This window comes from Centruroides vittatus, unplaced genomic scaffold (genome assembly GCF_030686945.1).
Source record: "Centruroides vittatus isolate TY-2023 unplaced genomic scaffold, ASM3068694v2 contig_1832, whole genome shotgun sequence".
NCBI lineage: Eukaryota > Metazoa > Arthropoda > Arachnida > Scorpiones > Buthidae > Centruroides > Centruroides vittatus.
This window is the reverse complement of record NW_027121128.1, coordinates 1,618,946-1,645,973: the sequence shown is the minus strand read 5'-3', so window position 1 is coordinate 1,645,973 and position 27,028 is coordinate 1,618,946. Positions and strand designations below refer to the sequence as shown.

The 27,028-nt window shown below is 27.3% G+C and overlaps 1 protein-coding gene across 1 annotated transcript; it reads right to left on the bottom strand.

Annotated features, from left to right (window-relative positions):
- Window positions 1-44: 44 nt before the first annotated feature.
- On the bottom strand, window positions 45-19,021 carry LOC136969949 (SH3 domain-binding glutamic acid-rich protein homolog). Its single transcript, XM_067264275.1, has 4 exons — window positions 18,805-19,021; window positions 11,079-11,261; window positions 7,207-7,320; window positions 45-1,782 (listed from the first exon to the last, which is right to left on the bottom strand). The coding sequence occupies exons 1-4, from the start codon at window positions 18,847-18,849 to the stop codon at window positions 1,588-1,590; spliced, it is 537 nt and encodes a 178-aa protein (XP_067120376.1). The 5' UTR covers window positions 18,850-19,021; the 3' UTR covers window positions 45-1,587.
- Window positions 19,022-27,028: the final 8,007 nt, after the last annotated feature.

Below are 27,028 nucleotides of genomic sequence, written 5' to 3'. Positions count from 1 at the left end.
TTAATTCTAAAAGGAAGTTTTTCTTTAAAGAAAAATGACAAAAATTGTATATAAATTTAGATAAATACCATGATTTATTGATATCACAAAAGATCAAATCAACATTTGTATATTTTACATTTCATATCCACAGCAAATGAAGACAATTTAGAGAGTATATTATTCAACACACTCATTACATTAAAACTGATGAACTGTTTTCTATGATCTTTTAAGATTTTACAAGAAAAAGTATGAATGTGTATATTGGCACTGGTTCCAAACCTGTAATTTTGTCAATAAATACAGAATCATCATACTGTGGATAATTAACACAAAAAGGACTTGTCAAATCATGGAAAAAAAATAAAATAGAATGACTTTAAAACTTTCAAAGCTTCATATTTTGAGCAAACATTATATTGCTTTAAATAACAAAAAAAGTGATCTATTATTTATTTAGAAACATTTTTTATATATTTATATTCCAAATATCTTTTTTATTTAAGCAATATAAAAAAAATATTTCTAGAAGCTAAATGGTCATTCTTTTGGTACAGTTACTACTTATGCTGTTACAATGCAGAAACTGCTGCAGAGACTGTTCCAAAAGAAGTATTAGCTGCATTTATAAAGTTTAAGATTTTTTTGAGATATTACTGCTAAAAAATATACTAAAAAATCTAAAAAGGTTATTTCATAAATTAAATATATCTTTTTTTTTCCTTGAAGTAGGTGTAACATCCAGAAAAATAACATAAAAAAATAAATTTTCTGCCATAATGTATAGTGAATTTCGGAATTTAAGTACAAAAGAAAACAATCTCAATTTTTTTTAAAATCTCAGTATACCTTTAAACATTAAAAACTTCATAATTTATATTTCATTTAAAAATTTTACTGTGTATAGACTATTTTAATTGTGCATATTTCGTATTTAAAAGCTTCTTAAGCATTTTGTTTTTGGATTAAGGTAAAATTGAGGTTATTTCAATGCATCAATTGGTAATACTATAGATTTAACAACAAAATTGGTAAACATTTCATGCATTAAACATATTTTTTGCTTCATCAAACATGCATAAGGCATTTTCTTTTTATCATCATTTATATTTGTCTATCTAGGGTATCATACCAATAGTTATTGTTATCACAGTTATCCAAATGGAAGGAACATGTTAACAGCTGCCAATTAACACAAAACAATGACTACAATTCTAAACATTAGTGATGCAAATGTTAAAATAATGTGCAAAAGTTTTTAAATCATAAAAAAAAATCAAAAAACAGGTTGCAGAATTGGGTCATGCTTTGATCTTAAGTTCAGTGGATTCGGCAGGAATAAGCAGACATGCAACAAAGCGGGAAGATGTTTTGTTTGCCAGGGATTATTCAGAAATTCATCTTTCCATGCTGTAAAAATAAAAATTATTTGCATTAGTACACTTATTGGTAATGAACACTTACACTTAATTATAGAATTAACATTCTAAACATTAATCCATAGAAAATTGTAAAAGTTTTAAAGTTTGATCATGCATTTTTTTGGTACTTTGGGTATATTTTTTGATTCCATTTTTTGTTATGTGATTTCTCTATTTTGTATCATTAATCATCTTCATCCTCCTCCTCTTCATTTTCATCAGATTCTTTTTCTTCATTTTCTGCAGTTTCTTTTTCTTCCTTTGGTTCTGATGCCTCTGTTTCTTTTTCCTCTTCCCTAGTTTCTTCAACTGTTCCATTTGTTTCATTATAACTCACATCAACAGTTTCTTTTTCATTTACATTTTCTTCATTTTCATTCTAAGAAAAAACACACATTAAAGTGATCCTATCTCAAAGTACCAAATTCATATACAAGGTATATAACTCAATATACATTAGGATGCAAACACTGTTGATGAAATCTTCTCATTTTCTGTCAACAAAGCACAAAATATTGCTAGAGCTTTCAAAATCAATCCTGATCTTTAAGAAGGTTGAGGGAAATCATTAAAAGCAAACAAGAAATTATTAATTTATTAAATTTACTAATAAGGTCAGGTGTGGTAAGTACACCCTCAATTCCAGAATTTGAAAGGTCTCAGCCAGTGAGGCAGAGTAAGAATTACCTGATTTCAAAAATTAATTGCTGAAATAACTTACCTGTTTCAATAGTAACTGTGAATATCACAGGTCAAGTGAATGTTATTTGTTGAGCCAGAATGTTTTTAAAGTAATGCTGGAAGGTACACTCACTCCCAATTAGTGAAGGTAAGTCACCCTCCATTTTAATAACTAGGAAAATCCAAATAAAATCAAAATGCCAGTGCAGGTGTGCCAAAGCTGAGACAGTAACCTTTTGTTTATATATAAACTTTCAGTACACTCCACTGCAAGTATAGGCTAGCAAATGAAGTAATGGCAGCACACAAAGCAAACAATAAAATTGGCATTATTGGGATGCAATTTTCAGATTGCAGACCTATACATTCCCACTGCAGTCCATCCATCCTTCATTAATCTCAAAATTGGAGTTAGATAGATGAAAATAGAGACCAGAAGTGGAAAGCTCAGAGGTGAGAGGCCCCAAGGCTTTCCATATCGGCATGTCTGGTCTGGACTGAAAGTCACATGATTTTTTTAAATTAAATGATGATTAAAAATTGCAGCCCAACATTATGATAATGTCACAATAATATACATTCAATTTTTATTGTAATTTACATTTTTAGTAACAACAGAAATGTAAAGTGATTTACAAAATAGATGAAACTGCTTAAGAATAACTCTTGAAAAATCAGTCGACTACTTTTGAACCACCTTACTTCATGTCATAGTAAGACCCAAAGTTGCAACAAAAAGTAATTATCAAGTCTCTTGGCAAAACATGCCATATGGAAGACATGGTTTAATGTCATGGAAAGGAATGTCTGCATTATCTTCCACATCTGGCTAATGGAAGACAAATATTTCCCTAGATTTCTTCTTGACAAGGCATATAAATTTTATTCTGTTTATCAAAGTGGATAATGACAACTTGTCTAACAATGTCAGACACTTCACAATGATGGAATAAAAAAACTGCTTAAGCACCCTTGTCCTCCCAAGGTAAAAAACTGCTAGTATGGTGCTTTCTTTGCTCATACACAGACTTCTTGAAGTCTATGTAGAACACAAACAGGATGCATTTATCTCACTCATGGGTGCACTTAATCCAACAATCATAATTTCATAGCATAAATGCACACTGGCCTGTTGTGACAAAGCATGTGGACAAAACACTTAAGAGTATTTGCACTTATCATTGTACAAGATTCATAAATATCAAAATCTCAAATACTAAATTTTAAATACAAAAATCATTACACTTTCATCCTGTTAGAAGATTAAACTTATCTAAACTTTTCAAACCACTGTTGCAACCATAGAAGCACCCATGTTGAAACCAACTTGAATACTATCAATATCTATATTTATGAGCTACAGGTCAATGTATTGGTATAAGCTTAGTTTTAATTGGCTGATGAGTATGATATGGAAAGGTGCAGTTACCTCATGGGTTTTATCAAACCTGTCACTTTTCTAGTGAAAGGTTTATATCTTAAATACACCTCCTGCTGAAAAAGTGTAAAAGGTAATCATCCGATTTTATTTGTTTCAGCTTTGTTGTATTTGATGCTTCTTGAATATACTTACACCACTTGACCATACTTTGCTAATGAATATTTACAAAGAGCCATGATTATATTTTATAAATTCTTAAAGAGCATTAAGAATAATAAAAAAATATGAGGTATAGCTGTTAATAAAATTTGCATATTCCTTCAAATATCAATTAATATAAAATGTGAATATAATCAATTGCTATTTGAAAGAATAAGCAAATATTTAATCATAATTCCTGTTAGAATTATCATTAATTTAAAATAGTATGTTTGACTAAAAATTTAATTTGAAAATTTTATAAACAATAAAAGAAAAGATAAATTAGGAGACTAATAGCACATAAGTGTTCATTAAAAACTATCTCAAATTCAAATATTTATTTTCAAAGCTTTCAGATTAGTCTTTAAATGTAAACTTAATGGAAAGAATGAAAAACTATCTTAAAAGTATACTGAGAAATCAATACCACCTTATATATAGATGGATCTCCATAAAGACCTAAACTGGAATTGTTCACAATGGCAACAATAATGTTAATTTTATCATTTTAAAGTAAGATTTTTTAAAAATGAATTAGATAAAACTATGATAAAACTGGTTTCTGATCTTTTAACATCATGAAAACAAAATTCATTTTAAAATAATGAAAATAAAAATGACAGTCATCCTAAATATGTTAGTTATAGTCATTTGTTATATCATCTGTCTTTCTAATCAACAGTAATATGTATGAATTAGAAAAATGATATATATACATACACTTCAATTGATTTTCTCTCTTAAAGTTGATTGGAAAAGTGCAGTGATATTTTGCATTAAATTACTATGTTTAAGTATAGGAAACTGTTACAGCATATCCCGTAACAAAATGCACACATATTATGAATGAAACTAAATGATAAATCTTAGAAATTAATTTATAAAATAATAAAAATAATACTTCTCAATATTTAAATATTCATAGAAATTTGTATTGCAAAAGAATCAAAAAATACTAATGTCAGGAAATGTCTTAAGACAAACATTTCTCAGATAATTTACACACACTCTTGGGAAAGTATTCTGGTTGTTCTCTCTTGCATTTCAGAGTATATAATATAAGCAGATTGCTGAGGTATGCAAAATTTATGCTGATTTGGCTGGTTGACTAAAAATAAGTTTTTGTAGTTTGAAAAAAACATTTTTTCCCTTATCTAAAAGGAGTACTTGGAGAACAATTTTATTGTTACAAAAAAAAAAATGTTACACATTGTTTGTTAAGTATATATTACTTTCATAATTATTTTAACTACGAAAGTTTCTTTAGGACTCATTTTTTTGAATAATCTGAATAGCATCTGAAAATTGAATTTTTTACTGTTACCTTACTTTAATTATTTCTACAAAACACACATTTAAAATACAGGAGGAAAATCTGAAAAATACAATAAATATTTTATATATCATTAAGAAATAAAACATTTTCTGAATCTAAACAGTCCTGATCAAAATTAATGCAACTAACTTTAAAATGTGATATATAATTTAAGACATGCAAAATAAATTTACTTTTGTGTTACTGATAAAAATCTGACTTTTTCTTTTAATAAAATACTCTCTTAAAATGATTTTTTTTTGTTTGTTTGTTATAGTTAGTAATCAGATGTCAAGAATAATTTTTATTCATTCTTCTGTTGTGTTTGGTGATCTTGCCTGTTTCACTGAATTCAAATTATTTTTTCCCTTTTGTATTATTTTGGATTTGTTTTTCTTATTGAAAGATGGAGTATAAAAAATATTTAATAGTAACATGAAATTTTTTTAATTCAAACTTTCTTCTTTTTTGAAAGTTTTAAGAGTGCAAACTTCTGACAAACAAATATTCAGTGAAAAAGTTGTTCATATGAAGATGTATTTCACATTTTAAGTCATATATATCATTTATAAAAAAAATAAAAACTAGAATATATATATACTTTGTATTCACCAGAACTTATTGACATTAGCCAGAAAACTGAATAAATGTTTAAATACCGTTTCTATTTCTTCATTTCGGGGTAGGGTCACACTGATTACCCATACGATTTCTTCATTTCTTCGATTGTTAATAACAATTTTCACTATCTCACATCTTATTGTCATTTCTACTTCTGTTGACTCAACATCATTCAAAATTTTCAAAAGACAAATCTTACAAAATGAATTGTAAAGTTCAGCATGAGAGATAAATGTCTATTGCCACACTTATTTTAAGTTATGTACTGTACATTAGAAATAGCACACAATGTTGCTGGTCAACTCTTAAGGAAACTAAACTTTTTTTTAAAAAAGTAGCAAAATCATCAGAAAAGTAACTGTTAGGAAAAGTAAGGTAAAAAACAAAGAATTGCCAAAATGTAAATTGAATTTTTCTGAATCTAAACATGATCTAAAAATTTAAACAACTTGAAAGACAAAAAAAAAAAAGACTTAATTCAAATCTTTTATCCAATCTGGCTATCCTAGTCTTCTAGTCATAACTATAAAATGAACTGGTTTCTGATCTCTCTTCTGCATGTTGAGAGATCATGTTTTAAGGGAACAGAGATTGAAGTTCAAAATCCAAACTGCAACATACAATCACAATAGTCTTTCCTTATTCCATACTGGTGTACTTTTAAACAGTGAAAAATAAAATCTGAGACTTTACTAAAGTTTCCAACTTGCGTACACAATTGAAAAAAAATTTGAATGAAAAAGTTTATATTAAGAGAGAGCTTTTTCCTGTCAGCAGCATTCATCAGTTTGTTTAAAATAGAAATTCGTGTTAAATTTTTAATATTATATATTAGTGGAAATGCTACATCATATCTAATGCTAAACATTAGTGTTTAAGTCATCAAATATTACGAGGATTCCTATAAAAGTTTTAATAATTATATTTGTTGTAGCGTAATTTACATTCAAATAAATTTAAAATATTTAAGTCTTTTTAAATTTAACTTTTATATTTAAAATAATAGGCTTTTAAATATATTACGATGGTATACCATTAAGTTTTAGGACGCGTCAAAATTTAGGATTAGCTTAAATTTAAAAATTATGTAGATACTGTTACAATATTTTAGTCCAAAATAACTATTCACTGTTCTGAGTTATGAATAATTTAATTTTAACCTCTTTTCTTTAAGTTTAACAATACAGCAGAGCGTCGTTTATCTGAATCAATTGGGGACTGGGTTGTTCGGATAACCGATTATGTACAAAAAAATATATTAACCTATCCTGTGTTGAAATTTTTCTCCGTTGCATGTCACTGTGTTGAATTTTCATCAATGTTAAACCTAACGTAAATTTAAAATAATAATCATGGCTATTGTATCGTTAAAAATTATTTCTTTATTTTGTACAAACAAAATAAATATATTGAAAAATATAAAAACAAAAAAATTATATTTTGGAAGTTAATCTAGTATCAAAAACGTTCGATTCAGCACAACACAGTCCGACTGGGACGCTTTCGGTTAACTGACGTTTCAGTTAAACCGGCTTTCGGATAAACAATGCTCTACTGTAATAATAAAATGAAAACCTTCAAATAAAAATTATTACATGACTTACTATTTCCTCTTTGTTACCATTAACAGTAGTTTCATTTGCAGCAGATTCATCCTGCATCTTTAGAAAGACTAACAATTTGTCATCATCATTTGCAACTTCAAAATCACTGTAATCCTAAAAAAAATTGTTTCTAATTTATAAATCAAATTTTTAAACACATTTTTACATGAAAGTATTTTATAGAATATATATATGATACACTGAAGTAATTAAAATCATTTTAAATATAAAAAAAACCATTTAAAAAGGGTAAAAGAAATACAAAGTCAACACCAAAATTTTCCAGATTGATCGACTCAATGACAACCTATTAGAGACTCACCATCTATTGATTAGCATAATCAGGGTTTAGCTTAAAAATTTTAAGTTATGAAAAACAATGATAAGAATTTGAAGAGTTTGCCCTATATCTAAAACAAAGAAACTTGGCTGTTCTTACATCATCCTTTTTACTTGGATTTTAATTTAAAGTTTTTAGAATTGTTCTTACATCATGTTCAAAAAAAAATGTGTCATTGTCATTCATGCATTTCTTTTTTGCATCTAACAGTGTTTTAGTTCTTAAACACATTACCTGTCTGTCAAATCAGACTAAAAATATCATCTAAACTTAAATTGCAAAGGAAAGATATAAATTTGAATGATATTAAAGACAATATCAAAGCTACAGTTGACTTCTTGAGAGTTATCCCTAAGAAAAACTTTCAGCTTTAAGAAGTTTTATGGCCATTATAGTAAGTGTATTGATACAGATTGCATTTAAAATAAATAAAATCCGAAGTTTAATTACTCAAAAGGTTAAATTTTTTAAAACCAGTCTAGAAAATTTTGGGTAGATATATGTACACAAAACTTTTAAATCAAATCTCTTGTTTTATTTATAATAATAAGTAAGTGTCCACCATTATCAATTAACCATATTAAAAGCAGCTAAAATCGGAAAACTTACCCATAATCAAATCTACAAGTAAAATCTAAATTTTTCTGTAACCAAAGAGCAGCAAATATTTGTTCATATTTAAATATTGAATATATTTATAATAGATCTTTATAACTGATTAACACTCATTTTTTAAACAGAACTGCATAATTATCTTTTTACACATGCATTTACAACAAATCTCAATAACTTTCTACAATAGAAGTAATATTTGTTAAATTATTTTTTTTTTATTTAAAATTTAATTATATTTATATTATTACTACTAATCATTAACTAGATTCCTAAGTTTGAATTTCTAGATTATTGTAGGTGCAAAGCAACAGTTCATCATTTAATCATGTTGATTAAAGCAAAATTGTACTTGCATCAGCTGTATTCCTCATACCTATTTCATTAAGGCTAGACAAATCCATTTCTTCATTGCTCTGTTGTTTATTAGCACTTTCCATAGATATAACCAAACTACTACTGGCAATCTCTGCTCCAACAGAGAACTTGTTCAGATTTTTTTGTGCAGAGCTGTATATCAGACTTTATACCATTTGTAAATTTGAAACAATTGTAAAATTATAAATTTGGAAACACTGAATAAATTTTTCACAGATACACAGTATATTGAGAACAATTTCATTGTTTTTTCTCAAAATAAGTTTATAAAATTTAAATATTTTTCTACATATCTGATAAGGTCAATTTCTCAAACAAAAAGAGAAAGATGTAAACATTTAACATAAGGATGTCAAACACAATTTATTCAAGGATAAATACTTTGGAACTGATTCATTCCATCATCAGACCCTCCAATGATACTGAACCACAATGATTGGTTCATGATTCATGTTTCAAAATTTGAATGCCCAAGCATTTTCTGATGTACAAAAATGTCCAAACTACTAGCAGTTCTTAACTTTCAGACAAGTTGCTCTTTTACATATATTTTTATATTCTTAAGTTGTTTCTTTGTATTCCAAATTTAGTCTTTTATACACTTTCAACAAAAACTTGGAGTTCCTATGCAGTGGTGTTTTCTTCTAGTTTTGGTTTTATTAAAATAATAATCATTTCTGAAAATTAGCAAGTAAGTAATAACACTAGATTAAATTTCAAGCTGGAATTTTGGCTAAATTATTTAGCCAAAGTTCTAGTCCAAAAATTAACATAGCTTTGTTATCTACTTGTTTGTATATATGTACCATGTTAAGTTAGAAGCTTAGGTGAAATGAACCATAGAGGGTATTGAGTGCAAAGATGTCCCTAATCAGTGTGTTAAGTAATCCGTATGGTTTTCTCTCTAATTAGTCTAGAAACAAAGACTGGACAGAAGTACTGTCAATTACTCTACCCAGACATCTGTATATTAAGCAGATGTGGATTTGAGCCCCACTTCGGATCAATTTCTCCAGAAGAGCTTAATTTATTTAAAATTAAAACATTTTTTAAAATTTTAATTCATTAATATTCAGTGTTCCTGTTATTGATGATTTTTTAAGGAGTTGTCTACTGTATTTTTACAAATCTTAAATAATCATTTACCTTTGATTTTGTAATCTTTAAGAATATATTTCCAAAATTAAAACAAATTTCTGTTTATAATGACAAACTAATGTTAAGACTAATGTAAGTTTTTCATGAAATTACTAAATATTCAATCTGTCAGTTTATGACTTTTAATGTTTATTTTGTAATCTACATGTCTATCTGTAGGAAGAAAAGAAAAAAGATAGGGGGAAAAAACGTTTGTCCCTGAAAAGAATCAAATATCTTTGATAATTATTTAAGCTATTTATAAAGATATGGATAGATGTGTCTAGTCATTTTTATTCCTTGAGTCCAGGAGACAATGGCTTAGGACTTGGATTCTAAATTCAGATATTCTAAAATCAATGCAGTGAAAAATATTCTCCTCAACATCGATTGACATTTAAGCATGACCACATATTAATCATTCCATAAATTTTAAACTGTTAGTTTGAACATATATGTTCATACGAACTTTTATGGATGACGATTTTGAAGAATCATCCTTTGAAATTTTTTGAATATATTTCAAATCACCCTGTATATAATTACAAATATGTAAAGCTGTATTAGGAATCAAAAACATTAAAATTAATAAAAATAATTGTAAATATTTATTTAATGCATAAATACGTTTCATTTAATTACTATTTTGCAAAATATTTAAACGATGATGTTTGAACAGGGTTAATCGTTTTAAATTCCTCCTACAACTTGTAATGGGTGCTGATTACCTTAAGATTTTGCCATACTTCTGCACTTCTTTCCTCATCACAATCCACAACAAACAGTTTTCTTGGCATGCACAATATGAACAAAAGTCAGTTCAAGTTTTCTTGCTGTTACTCTCTTAGTTGTAACATTCTCTTATTGTTTGCACTCCTGTAATGTGTGCATCACTCAAAGTGACACCATTACACATGGAAACCACAAAAGAGAGTAAGTTTTTGGTCCTCAGATTAAAAAGAAAAAATTTCAGCTCCCATAGAAAAATTGTGCTAACTGATTAATTATACACTTAAACCAGAAAATAGTATTATTTTGTTCAATCACATTAATTGATTATCATTCATGCTGAAGTTGTGTTAAATGAGGTTTTCCTGTAATCTTATGTAATAATAAAATGAAGATATAAAAACGATCATCTTAACATTTATTAAATAATTATTTCCTTTGTTCAGTTATGTTAAATTATTTTTCCTAATTTAGATTAATAATATATACAAAAAAATAAAAACATTAAAAGGAAATATATTAGAACATTTCGGTAAATTGGAGATAATATTTTAATAGTTGTTTATGGTTAAAGTTATTTTGAATTCTGTTTCAATTTTGTTGTTTTCTTTGGAATATGAATTAAATTCAACAATAAAAAAAATATAAACTGCAAGTGAAATCTTGGAATACTTACTCCGCAATATTCGTTATCATTGAATATTTGTGGAGGGAGAACATTTTCTTTATTATGTTTTTTACATTCTTCTTTCATAAATTCTTTATCTTCGTCTCTTCCAGGTTCTGTTACATCTACAACTTCATAATCTATTTTCATTGAAGTAAGAACAAACAGGACACGTTGCTGTCGTTTTCTAACCTGGTTATAAATAAAATTAAATTAGAATTTCATCTTTCATTGAAGTATCTCTTTGTAAAAATTAATTCATGCTTAAGTATCTCATATCATCAAATCAACCTTCACGGTTTGTTTCCTTTATACAATTCATCAATCAATGAAGTCAGTTGTAATTTAAAACATGTATCTAGTCTAAATTTCTAACAACTAAAAGAAAGTTATAAATAATTTTCTTTTGAATTTTGTTACATTTATGCTTCATTAAATTTGGACATCTGTTTACTATATGTAATTTACATATTCTCTCTCTTAATTTTTACTTTCCTGTGTTATATATAACAGAGGAAGAATGTGGTGATTAGTTGAAAAATGACCAAGATTTTTAAATTTTTGGATCAAGAGACCTTGAAATGCTGAAAAATGCAAAAAAAATGAGAGAGGTTTTTTCTTGATGGATGTTAGTTTGTGTGAGGAAACAATTTTTTCACCCACTTTGAAGCTTAATAACTCTTGTGCCATCCATCAAAAATTTCTGAAAGGTTTGCAGGTTTGTGTATTAGGGGACTGATGCTATTAATTTTTGATGATTAAAGATTGAGGGGTGAGGAGATACAGAAGGTTGTGTATTGTATCTTGAGTAGGATAAGACAATAAAGATTTTACTCATTATTAGCATTTACAATTTTTTTTTTTTAATAAAACTCATTGTCATCCTCAAAATTGAGCTAAAAATCTTAATTTCAGGCATATAATTAATTATTAATTATATGCCTCTAATTAATTAATTTATTATTATTATAAAATGGCAAAAAGTTTTTGTAATAAAATCTCATAATGGACACCACATGCAATTTTAACTATTTGCCAGGAAAGTTATGCAACTTGTTGCTGGATTTTTATACTAGTAGTATTCAATTACATGAGAAATAAACACAAAATAAGAAAAAATAATAAGTGTATATGTTATATAAACTAATAATAATTCAATAAGAAAAACCTATCATGAAATCTTAAACTTCTATAACCTACATTGTATTTATTTATATCTTTCAATAATGCTCATTCATGTTCTTGTTGGGTTGCAATTTGAAAAATTTTTTAGCCCTATAAAATCCCACTGTTGTCCATCTGTCTGAGAACGGAGTTAGATAGATGAAAGCAGAGACCAGATATGGAAAGATTAGAGACATAAGGCCCCAATTAACTATACACAAACTTCTGGTTCCAACCAGAAGTCATGTTATTTCAATTCAAAAATTTTCCCCGAAAGGAGTTAGATGAATGGCACGAGTATTGCTAATGGAAAAGAATGATGTAGAAAGAAAGAGGCACTACTAATTTGAGGTGGAGAGCATGTATTTTAAATAAAAAACTTATTTAAAATATGATTAAAAATTGCAGCCTGGCATTGTAATGATGCCACAATAAATAATTGCTCACTCTCTTATTTTTAATATTTTAAGGAAAAAAAAGATTTAAAAAGATTCTTAAAAATAATCAAATGTGCATTTGAATTAGAACAAACAAAAAAATTCAAGCACTAATAAAAAGAATTTAAATATTTATTTCTTAAGTAGGCTACTTAAGGCTAATTAATAATTAATTTGGCTAGAGACAGGCAGTTAAGCTGACATCTTATGTTAAATTTTATTAGTATTAATTAAGTAGCCCAATAAAGAATTTGGCTTTTCATTTGATATTTAAAATTTTCACCAATTATTAGAACAATGTGTGGTACTTTGTATATTGAAATTTTAAAATTTAGTTTTATATAGTTTTTCTATAAAGAAAAATTATTGCTTCTGTCGACACAGCTAGCAGCAGAAATCGAATTAGACATCGTCAGAGTGACAGTATCTCGTGCTGGATTCACGTGTGGCAAATATGATCATGTACTCCGTAGGGTAAAAGAGAGTCTATTCCCACGTACCACGCTGCACAAAAAAGAAAAAAACATCCCTGATCCAGACTTCATTGCTGTATCTCGGACCACCTTCTATACGATCAGCCGCATCTTTCGGCAGTACAACTTCATTTTACCCATAACCCCTCTACCAAATCTACATAGGTGCATCTGTAATGATTGTGACAAGCTAACCACGTTAGAAAAATCAGGAGTTTACGCAATACTCCTAGAAAATCCGGCAATGGAAGCTATCACAAGATATATAGGAGCAACAACAAGAATGCTCGCCTCCCGCCTCGCAGAGCATCAGGACAATGTAGCCAAGGGAAAACATACTACAGAGCTCATTAAAAAAGTTTTCGAGCAAGGCTACAACCAGCTGTCATCCAGAACAGAAATACTAAAATGTTGCAACAATCAAAGGCTTGTGTTCATCTGGGAAGCGCTGCTCACAGCCACTACGGAAGCATGCAATATTCTCACCCTTGATCTACCCGGGGTGTGGGTAGCATTGTATCGACATTTAAACAATGAAACGTGCCTATCATCATATTGCCATCACGGTGTCAATTCCACACATGCGCCGCTCGCACCGTAGATTTAAGAAATCGAACACGTCAAAAACTATTGCATGTTCGTAACGGAATTACCAAACACCTGTTTTGAATTTAAAAATTCTATTCTTCTTGGAACATTCTGCACATTCATTCCATTAAAATCGTTCTTTTCACCTGAGGACGACAATTATGAACTCATCGAAAGTGCTTGCGTTGGTACAAAAGGAACTATTTTAATGCCAAACTCAGCGAATTTTCTTCCAGAAGTTATGAAAACTGTATAATTTTATAATAATCTTAAATAAAATTAATAAAATTGACTTAATTTTTTAATAAGAGTACATACATTAATTGTGTTTTTAGAAAGGCAATCTGAAAGTATTTAAAAAATAAATACCACTTGTATTTCTACACATTTTCAGATATAAAAATATGCTTTTATAAGAGTATCTCTTACACAGTAAATAGAGAAAAATCAATATATTCCTCAAAGTATAGTACCTAAAAACTCACTATTTAAAAAAAAATCTTTTATAATATTGGAAGTGTTTTTTTAATTGACTTTTTATTTTTAATAATGGTTACCACAGGAATACTGAATAGTTACTGTATCAGTATGTTTACAAGCTGATGCACACAAGAGCATGCTCTTATATGTGAGGTATGGTCATATAAGTAAAGCAAGACATGTTTTAAAACACAAACACAGGCAGTTTTTAAGTAAGAGCATGCTCTTATTTTCACAGAAATATAATATGCAACCAACCAACCAAAATCCCCTTATAATTTAAAAAATTATTTAGCATTTACAAAGACATACAAAAGTGAAGAGTTTTTTCCATGATCATCATGTGTTTGGACAGCCTGTAGACAAGCAGCCACATGAGGGATGGAACGCATCTGGATCAAACCATCCATAAAAATTTCTTCTTAGAACTACATTCAAATCTGAACCCAAGTTGCTAATATCCATATTCAGAACAAAGGATCAAGAGTTCAAGTTAGAAGTTAACTAATTACCATTCACTTTCAATATGTGAATTATATGAATGCTAATTGGTTAATTTAATTTTATCTGGATATTGTGACATCGATTGCAATAAAGTTTTAATTAAAAAAAAATTATATATATATATATATATATATATATTATATATAAAACCATCATTTTTCAGTATAATTTAAATTGTTTTATTATTGTTTTTGTTTCTTTGTGCATTAAAAATAGTGAAATCTATTGGGTTTAATGAACTGGAATAACAAAATTTTGAGGATAGGATAAGTGAGTGTGTGTCAGAAATTTTTAAAAATTTCTGTATAAACAAATAATTTGTTGGTATATAAATATCACACTTATGTAACTGTTTGTGTATGTTTTTATTTATATAATGATATTTTAAATTTTAATAAAACAACAACTTTTTCAACAAAGAAAAATTTCAGACTTGACAAGTCATTTAAATTTTTATAGGAAATATTTAATAAATGTCAAAAATATTTAGATAAATATTGAATACATTCAACAGATGTAAAACATTTTTATTTGTGATTTTTACAATAAATTTTGAATTTATAAACAACTCCATAAATAAATTGCCAAAATAAATACAAATATAGGAGCCAGAAACTTTTTATTTTAATAAGGATGAAATGTTTCTTGTTAAAATAAAAATTCTGGCATTCTGTATTTGAATCTGTTTTGATATTGTTTAAACTTCTAATTATATTTTAAGAAAAATATTACTACTACTTCATTTAAGTCTTAATTAAGCAAATTAAATTCCATTTAAATCTAAATTTTATACAGTTCTATTTGGAATTATCAGATTAAAAAAAATTCCAGCAATGAAACTCTAATGACATTTCTGATCCTGTCAAAAGACCTTCAAGTACTCAAAACAGTATGAAAGAACATTTAAAAAAATAGCATGATTATAAATTAAATAGAATTGAAACATTTAAATATTCATGTTCAAAGTTTCTAAAGAACTTGTGGGTAAGGATGGATTTATAAGCTTATTTGTTAAATTAGTATCCAGTTGTATGTACTAAGTCACAATTTGAATTAGTGAATAATGCTATAGCTAAAATCTTTTGAATCATTCCATTGTTCTCATTAAGCTGATAATGATGGTCAAATCTGATCTTTAAAAAAAGAAGTCATAATAATCATCATCATCATACTTTTTCCCATCCACTTAAGGGTCAGGCCATTTTAATAGGTCTAAATAACCAATTTAAAAAGACAATAACTTTTGTAAAAATATAATTTACTTTCATTAGAAATATATCAGAAAAATGAGTGAATTTTCTTAACTTTTCATTAATAAAAAAATTATTAAAATCAGATTTTAATTTAATAAATTATTTAATTTTATAGCAATTCATACTTATATAAAACTTTAATACGATATTCTTGATACAAAAAATTAGCATTATGAATTTTTAAAAAATTTGAAATATTTTATATTCAAAAACTAATAATAAATTAGTATGAGATGCTTTTATAAATTTAAAAAAGGATTATTATTTGAAGCAGTATATTTAGGGAGGAAAAAAAACTGGTAGAAGCAAGTTTAAAAGCCAAGTGCAGATTGGATTATTATTACAGTAATAGACATCATGTAACTTTAAATTGAGGATATAAATTATACTTACCGGTACTATAGCTTAGTTTAATCAAAGAATAACATCACACTTCATTATAAAAAAAGTATTGTTTTTCATATAACAACATTTTCTTTATAATGAAGTGTAATGTTTATACATATATGAACAACTTTAATGGAATTTTAAGGCAGAGTTAAAATGATATTTGAGAATAATATTTTTTCTGACATTAAGATTTAGACAAGAATGCTTGATGGATCTTTGTACAAGTAATAAGTAATAAATTAAAGAATTTATAAAATTATTGATCTGATTTCATATTAAGAAGCAAAAATAACAAAAAGCAGCATTAAAACATAGTTGATCATGAAATTAAACAAATTTGATTTGATAATTAGCTCAGATAAGATATTTTTAGTTGTAATAAACATAATCAATGCATATGTTCTGATAATAAACAAGCATTTAATATTTCTCAGATCAATAAGATGCCAGTTATATATAATTAATTATATAATATATAGGTTAAGTTTGATTAAGTTGTAATTATACTGAATTAATTGAATTGTGACTCCTGCAATTTCAATTTGTTTAAATAGTTTTAGATTAAAATACATTTAAATAGTTTTAGATTGGATCAGTCAACTTGGTTTTTAATAAATTTATCTATAAATATTTACATTTATAGACTTTTATGAAATTATGTAAAACATTAAAATATTTTTTTAATTAAAAAAATTAATGAAATTTTTATTTATATTTTGATATTGTGACTAAATATATTTACAGTTTTCTTTCAGTAAATTTTATAACCTTTAGCCTTACTATACATTTACATAAAGGACAAAATTTGCATAGCTATTAGTAAAGCAACTTATCTGGTTAATTCTGATAAATTTTTTTTTTATATGTAAACATTTAAGAACTAGGATATAAAATAAAAACTAATTAGATTTTATGACATGTAATACTTAAAATAATTAAATGTCATTATATTAATAAACAATGCTAATTAAATGTATATATGTCACAGTTAAATATTAAAAATAAAATTAATATAAATTTTATAAATTTCACAGATACTTTATATATACATGCAATTTATATATACACATGAAAATTTTTTTGGACTACTATATTTAGAAACATCACAAAGGGCATGTCTCTAAAACTCAATTTTTTCATCAATGATAAACAAGGCCAATTCATTTAAACAGTTACAAGGTTAATTAATCAAAGAATATAGTAAATAATTATTCAAGAATGCATTATCATAAGAATACAACAAATATATAAATCTTTCAATATTAAATGATTTATTTCTTTAGAGATGCAAAAAATATTTTCTGTTTTTGATAGAAATAAACAGAAAACTAGAATTGCAAACTAGGTTAAGTTACCCAACAATGCAAATATTCTAACAAGATACACACTAAACTATTTTTCTTGGCTTCATCTGTAAAACAAGATATATACAGTATATAGTTTTACTTCATAAATTATTAAATAAGATTGATTTTGATATTAAGCATTGATCAATTATAATATGATGCATTTAAAGTCATCAGATCTATCACTTTATTTAATAAATCGGTAATATATTACCACAGATTTCCACCTCCTATCATTGTCAAAGAAATAGTAATTTAAGGCTCATCAATCATCCAAATTCATAGCAGGTTTTATAAAGGAATCTTTCCTTTCTCTAAACCTTACAAGTAAATTTAAGAATTTCAATACAGCACTTCTAACATCCAAAGGTTTTCAATGACGACGACTCAATTTGTTTAATTTATCACATTTTTCATTCCCTCTTCGGTTCAAATTAATTTTAAAAATAGTTCTGACAATTTCCAAATTCGAGTAAATGCAGATTGCATACTTTAAAGACTTGTTAAAAGACCAATTTTACCATTTCACAGTATTAGATATTTTACACAATTAAAATGACATTTTACTCTTCTGTAATGCATCCGTAACAATAAATTAAGCAAACAAAGTCGTCGTCGCCGAAAACTTTCGAACGTTAGAGGCACTGTATCGAAATTCTCATAAGGTTTACAGAGAAAGATATGATAGAACTTCAGCACCCCTCATTCACACTTCCTAAAGGGAGCTAACACCACTCAAATTTTAAGAAAGAAATCAAGGTGAAAATTAAATCAAGGTTTTAAGACATTTAGCTAAATGCATTAAATATAAATGCATTTACCTAAATATCATGAAATCTCGATTTAATATCCAGACAAAAAATTCTTCAAATTTAAATTGTGAAATTATTAAAATCCTGGATAGATACTTGAGTTAAACAGCGCCATTGGATGTCAAGGATGATTTTAATATTAATTCTGTTGATAAGAGGCCATCATGATATATTTAAACGATGACATATTTTATATATTTATGCTTATGTACACATTTAAAAAGATTATACACAGTAAATTAAGGTAGAATATAATTTAAAATAGGCCTAAACGGTGAATGAACTTACTTCTTGACTACCACAAACGCCTGAGATATATACTTTGATTGCCATTCTTACATAAATCGGTCTCAATAGTGCTGTTAAGGCTGTCCGAACGATAAGGTAGGAAATTTGTTGGCAATCGTGGCTCCTTTCTAAACCCAGATCCACTTACGTCTCCTACTCGTCTTTCGCCCAGAGCCACGATCCTCCCTTCCTGTGACGTCACAACTTATTTTTAAAGGGCGATTACATACACGTGTTGCATCTTTCTTTGATAGTAACACGACATCCGATTGGTCGCAAGCTAAATGACGTCAGTGATATTTGATAGATTCTTTAAAAAAAAAAAAAAAGGAAAAACTCTGTAAATAATTTTGTTCGCTTCGTGTTATTTTGTAATTTAATATTTTAAATGCGTAATGTTATTAAAAATAAACGTAATAATAAAAATTTTTATTTTAAATATTTCATATTAATAATTTTTTTTGTAAACTTATGAAAATATTCGTATAAATATTAATATTTCTCGTCTTAATTCGTTAATTAATTTTGATTATTCGGTCGAATTAATTTTAATTTTAGGAAATATATTGAAAGTATATTTAACCAATAGGAAAGTTTATTTTTCGGACATGACCGAATGACCAATCACAAGATGTGTTCGAGATTTAAAAGTTGCACGTTGTTTATGTTTTCGTTTCTAGGACTTGAGAAATCTTATTGTTTGTTGTCGTGTGCTTAAAAATCAATATTTGGTTAAATATTTATTAATTTCACTTGAGGAATGCAATTAAATTAATTGCATTTTATATTAGTGTGTGATGTTTTTTTAAAAATTCAAAATAGGGTACGGTATTTAAATTAAAACAGAGAATTTATCTATTTCTTAGCAAGTAAAGGTGGGTATTTTTCATCGTTCGGCAAATAAATGCTTTGAATGTTCTTAAATTTCGATATTTATAAGATTTTTTCACGTAATATAAATTAGAAGTTATCATATCTCTTACTTGTTAGTGAATCGAACATTATTTCAAAGTGTATAAAATATACTTTAATAAATTTTTGATCTTACTAAACGTTTAGAATTACAGTTTATATCAGAGAAATACTGAATTAGCAGAAAATCGTATTCGAATATCGAATATATTCTATCAAGATAAAAAAGAACAGTAGGACTATTTGGCTAGGACCCAGAACACAAATTTTGTTGAAAATTTTAAATTTTTTTATCTGCCATGGAATGTTATGGTGTAATTTCAAAACATTTCGGCTAAAAACACTCTTCGTTCAATATTCTTTATTAAGGCGTAATCAATTATAGAATGGATGATATCTATATTGGCTTGTGGTTTAATGTTACCTTAGGTAGCCAAGATGGCGGCTCGTCTCTAATTCCAGCAAGGAAACAGTGGGACGCACGTTCTAACCTAACCTATTCTAATAAATTACCATAATTATTAGCAACCAAATTATTAGAATAGGTTAGGTTAGGTTAGAACGTGCATCCCACTGTTTCCTTGCTGGAATTAGAGATGAGCTGCCATCTTGGCTACCTAAGGTAACATTAACTGGCTTGGGTATCTCTATCTGTCTTAAAAAAAACTCAATGCTGAATAAAATATACTTTCTACTTAATAAGGTATCTCATCTACCCCATATAAACTCCCCCAATGTAATAATATCCAATTAGGTCTTCCTGACATATTTAAACGTATAGACTATTTTCACCAATTATATACTTATAAATATTTTAATGATCTGCATTATATTAAATTACAAATTCAATCTGTTAATAATAGACAGTCTTCATGTCTTTTCATTAAATAATTAAATAATTTTTACTGTTATTACAAGGCAGTTAACAAAATTGAAAATATTCTCTACCTAGAATACCACAAATACAAAGCTGTTGTAAAAAATACACCATTTAATTTTATACATTATTATATAATCTCATATATGTTATTTTTATATATTTGTTATTGTCATTATAGTACTTTGATATTTTAATGGGATTCATTTTATGTTTCTTGTATTGGAGGACTGCAATTATTGTCTTAATGATATTACCTATATTTCACAAATAAATGAATGTGTATAAAATATTATATTTTTGATGTTTAGTAATGATGTTATCACTAACATTTTCAAGATATAATAATATATTTTAGATCATATTGAATTTTATTTCTTTGATTTTATGTACAGGTTCTTATTATCTCTGAAAACAATATAATATGCTTATAGCATGAGACTAAGGTTGCCTCTTCTCCAGGTTTCAGCAAGTTGTATCTGGGCACCGGGTTTAAGTATTATTTCTCCAGGTTGTATAGTAAATCCCATGTAATTATAAAAATAAATAATATTGTATATTAGAAATTCAGAACTTATATGCAGTGTGTAAAGGGCTAAAGATGTCTGCAAAGATGACTATCTCTACATAAAGCTCTGGAAAAAATTGTTAATTCCTGGTCAGCAATAAAACTTTATTTTCTACAATGGTGTGAAGAAGATACTCACAAAACCATTTGGAAATTCATGAAGGACAGTAAAGATGGGATTTGAGATAATTTACCTTTAGCCAAATGTTATATTCACTTTGTGCATCATTTTATGGGACTTATGAATCAGCATATTTTGCAGCTTGAAAATCAGTCAGTAACAAGTTATGAATTGCATGGTATAATGTTATCTTTGAAAAATAAACTGAAGAATAGATTAGAAGATCCGTTTTTCAGTAGTAAAGTGAATACAAGTTTAGATTTCCTAACTGCCTATGAAAAACAGATATTTGTTACTGAAGCAAAGGTGTACATAAAGACAACTGTAATCAGTATACTTGGTAAAATTTTATTTTGAAAACAGCCCATTTTTCAGTAATTAATCTTAAGAATGAAAATTTCAAATACCGAGATTTGTTAGATGCTGCAAAATATGTAAATATAGAATTAGATGCCGATAAATTGTATGATGATATCTGCCTTCTTAAAAATATCATTCCTTCCACCAAATTGCTTGATTTGCCAACTGATAAAAAATGGATAAGATTATTTTCCTTTGATGTATTCACCGAGCTATCATAACTTGTTGGTAACATTCTATCAATACTTATAAGTAATGTAAATGTGAAAAGAATTTTTTTGATTATTGGAAATATTTGGACAGACAACCATAACAGGATGTGAATTGAGCTGGTAAAGGCAGAGTTATGCACAAAACTTAATTTCGACATGAGTTGTTGAGAATTTTATGAATTCATAAAAACAACAGAAAATGCTGATTTTATAAAGACTTCGATATCAGAGAAGAAATATACATAGAAAAGTCTACATAAATAAACAAATTATCACTTGTTAATTGATGTAGAATGCATGTTTTTCTTCTTGTTTATCTGTTGTTATTTTATATATAAAAAATACATAAAATGTTAAGGTATTTTTATTAATATGTATATAATGTGGATAGTAAGTAACTACTGTGATCATTAGAATTGTATTTAATTTGTAGGAATTTTGGAATGTGAGTTTTTACTAATAATAATTTATATACATACATATGTTTAACTTTTTTATTTATGTGTCTTTTTTTTTTTTTTTTTTTTTTTGTTATCGTCTTTGAGTGAGATCTAGGATCCTACATATGACAAACATAGTTTTACAGTACATAGTTTAAGAATAGGAAATAAATATTTTTGGAATCTTTTCCATATTGTTGAAACTTTATCATTTGATATCAATAATTCATTCTATATTTATAACATAACATTTTGATAACAAATCAAACAATGATGATAAGTTGAATTGCAAAATGACTTGATCTACATAATTCAACTGTCATTTTAATTATAATACATAAAAAATTAACAATTTTTAAATCCTATGTTTGTAATTAAGTAAACTTTCCTGGAACATTATTAAAATAATAATAATAAACTTTACACATTATATTTGTTTATCGTTTGAGTGTTTGATCTAGAAAAATGCAAAGTACTCCACATTAAGAAAGGAATTCTGAAGAAAGGAGACTTTGTACTGTACTCAGAAGTGGCGATACTATAAAGTTCATGAAAGAGGGTGAGTTTTACAAATATTTAGGATTCTAACAGGCCAAACTTATAGAACATACACAAATAGGACAAAGATTAACACTCGAATATCAGAACAGATTAAATGCAGTAATAAGAACACATCTAAATGCAAAACATACTATTAAAGCAATTTGGTATGTATGGTTGTTGGAATTAGACATAAAAGGATGGAGACTGATTCAAGAACACAGAGTAATGGCTTTATTGAACTAGAGTAAGAACAAGAATGAATGATTGCGCAGGTGCGCTTACAATATATATACATACATACTCTGGTTGCCTATAGAGGGCACTGCAATACATAGCAAAATTAATACCTATGTTGTCCCTGTACTCATTTATTCTTTTGGAGTTATACACTGGGCACAGACAGATCTCAAGCAATTCCAAAGGAAAACAAGAACAACACTTACTAAGCATAAACAATATCATCCAAAATCATCCATAGAAAGACTAACTCTTCTTTGTAAAGGTGGTGGTCATGGCATAACTAATATAGTTAACATCCACTACAAACAAATTCTGACACTGAAAGTTTTTCCACAAAAAACAAGAAACATCAAGATTATATAAAGCTATAACTTTGTATGACAGTAACACCACACCTTTAAACTTACACTCTGAGCACCTGGATGCAACTCAACACATAAATAACATAGACAACACTAAGCAGTCATGGGCCCAAAAGGCACTTCATGTCAGGAATGCCTATGACAGCTCAGGATTATGTTGACAAAATTGCATCAAACTACTGGCTGACTAGGGGCTACCTGTTTGAAGAGACAGAGGGGTTTATGGTTGCCATTCAAGATCAGGTCATAAACACTAAAAACTAAAGAAAATGCATTCTGAAAGGCTATATCACTCAAAAATGACTCTTGCAGAAAATGCCACATTCTGCCAGAAATAATACAACATATAATCTCTGGTTGCAGGCTCTCAGCAAAACAGATTATTTACATAGGCATAATTAAATAGCAAGAGATTGAATACAAATGCAGATTATTAAAAACCCAGGTATCATACTAGAAATATACTCCACAGGGAGTATTAGAAAATGACACACACAAAATATACCATGATAGAGCCATAATCCCAGATAAAACAATTCATCATAATAGACCTGACATCACTTTTATTTACAAATGCAATAAGATCACTTATATGATAGACATCTATTTCAAACACTCATAACATGAAAAATACTCACACTGAAAAAATAATTTCATTCCATTTGTCCAAGAATTAAGGCAACTGTGGAGGATGGATAGGATTATTTATTGTGCCTATGTCCTCTCTCCACAGGTGTCATACCACATACCCTACACAAAAGTCTAGAAACATTAAACCTTAATAAAAACATATACATGACACTACAGAAAGTTGCAATATTGAACACACTCACATTGTTAGGAAGTTTTTAGACATGGACACATTCAGTAATAGCACAGAAGCTTAATGTTACACTTGTTTGGGTAGCTATAGTCCGACATGGCACTTGGCACCAGTATCAGCCGAGCATGATATTTGCAGCATAATAATAATAATATCTGTCTAAAATATATTACATTAATATAAGAATTACTTTCATAAATTGAATCAGAATTATCTACTTAAACAAATATGAATAAAACAAGTAAAATCAAAATTAAAGTTTGTCTGTATGATTTGATCAGCACTATAAATTATTTACATTGGTAATTTTATAGTTGTATGATCCTTGTTCTTTGGTTTTTTGTATAAAATAAAACCCAACAAATACAAAAATTTTTTAAATATTTCAATTTAAAAAACAAATAATAAGTTTTTTACTAAAATGTGTATATATATATATTTATTTATTTATTTTATTTATTTTTATTTAAATTGAAATATTTTTAATTTTTATTTATATATATTCAGATATAAATATAATAAATTATCATTATTCATTATTTAATATTATAAAATTATTTATTTTTGTTATAATATTTAATATATGTGGAGAATGTTAAAACAATTAAAAAATTTTTGGTTCCATTTTTGGTGTATGGTTCCAAGATGGTGGCTCATCTGATTCCAGCAAGGAAATGGTGGGGGATGCACGTTCTAATCTAGCCTAACCTATTCTAATAATTTTGTTGGTAATAATTATTGTAATTTATTAGAATGGGTTGGGTTAGGTTAGAACGTGCATCCCCACTGTTTCCCTTCTTCTATTTGCTGAAATCGGAGACGAGCCGCCATCTTGGAACCATAGGTAACATTAACCAAATTTTTTTAATCATGATCAATTACATTTCATTAGATTTAAAATGTATCAATTCTATATATACTGTATATATAATCTTCTTAGAACAGATTAAAATCCTAGATTATAAGTTAGTTTGTTTTTATAAGTTATCAATGATAACTTATCATAAATTTACTTTGTAATTATTATGAAAATTTCAAATTCCAAATTATAAAATTACTGTGATAATTTTATTTTGTATAATGTTTTTAATTATTCATTTTTCTCCAAATATTCAAATATAATTAATTAAAAGCATCTTTTTAAGAATAGTGTCAGGTCATGTCACAATAGAAATAATATTAATTTATAATAAAGAGAAACTAATTTCAATGGGTTTCAAAATTCAAAGTTATAAGGAATGAATAAATAAATAAAATTCTGCTAATTTCAGGAAGCTAACTTTCCTTAAATAAAAGAAATGGTTTTGGTCAAGACTTGATAATCTTCAGCTTAAAATTTAAGAATTAACAGTTGGAATGATGTAATATAGAATATATAATTGTTAATTCTTAAATCTTAATCTGAAGATTATCAAATCTTGACCAAAACCATTTCTTTTATTTAAGGAAAGTTAGCTTCCTGAAATTAGCAGAATTTTATTTACAAAAATGGTACCGAGTTTTATAATCTATTATTATAAGGAATAAAGATAGATGAACAAGATAATTGTGTGAAGAATGAATAGCTTATTATATCAAATATATTAAAAGAATAGTTCTTGTCACTGGTATAAAAATTTGGTTTATCACTATCAAATTAACATTTTCCTTACCATTCCTAGTACTGCATTTTCTTGTGGTTATCATTTTTAAAACTAAATTTTTGCCTGAAAGTATCACTCATTTATGTTCTGAGATATATGCCATTTTTAAGTTTTGCTGAATTTTGTTTTCCCTTTGTTAAAAATCAAGCATTAATAGAAAAAATCAGGTTTTTAATTCACTTTTATAAACTATGTGAAATAGTATTTTTTAAAAGATTTTATAAGATTAAAACGCTAAATACTATTATTTTTAGTATAGAATTTTCAGAGTATCATAGTTTTGAAAATTAACAATATACAAGTTGTTGCAAGTCAGTTGATGTAGCCTTTATTGCACTCAAATTTCATGACATTCAACAAGAATCTTTTAATATTTGAGGCAGAATGTTAGCAAAACCTATGTGGCTTACAGAATTGTGTTTGTTCTCAAAATTTGATTGATTAATTTCAATTAAACCATGCCATTTTCCATTAATTGCAATGAAGAATCCAAAAGTGTAATAAAAAATGGAGGTCCATGACTTTGTTTTTGAGATACAGTGGGGTCAAAGTGACAATGCCCATGCTTCCTGACATAATTGAGCATACCTAACAGAAGTTAGGGGACAAAAATAAAAATAAAGCATTGTGTGCATCTAATGGAAAACGATGCCAAAAACAAACAAAACACAAGAACAAAGTGATTGTGATGATTGTATGTGCCTGGCAAATGCAAGGATCACCTCTTTGTGGCCAACAAGAGTAAGGATTGCCTTCTTGGGAGAGAGAGTATGCATGTGATCAGATTTTCTTTGATCTCTCAAACATGCATGCACGCACACAGGCAAGGCACACCCTTACATACACATTCAAACATGTGTTAGCACTCAGGTTAGATGGAACAAAAGATAATTTATATGCGCTAATAATAATTAAAACATTTTTGATTACAAAAACACATTTCACATCAATTCTATCATAATACGACAAAGTTTGCACAGTGTTCCTAGTTTATTTAGATGAATCTTTAGAATGTCAAATTAACTTTTTAATGTGTTCTGAAAGTTCTATCTTTACTTATATGAACAGTAAATGAAATAAATTTCATGACAATTTGTCATTTCAAAAATTCTAATGAATTTAT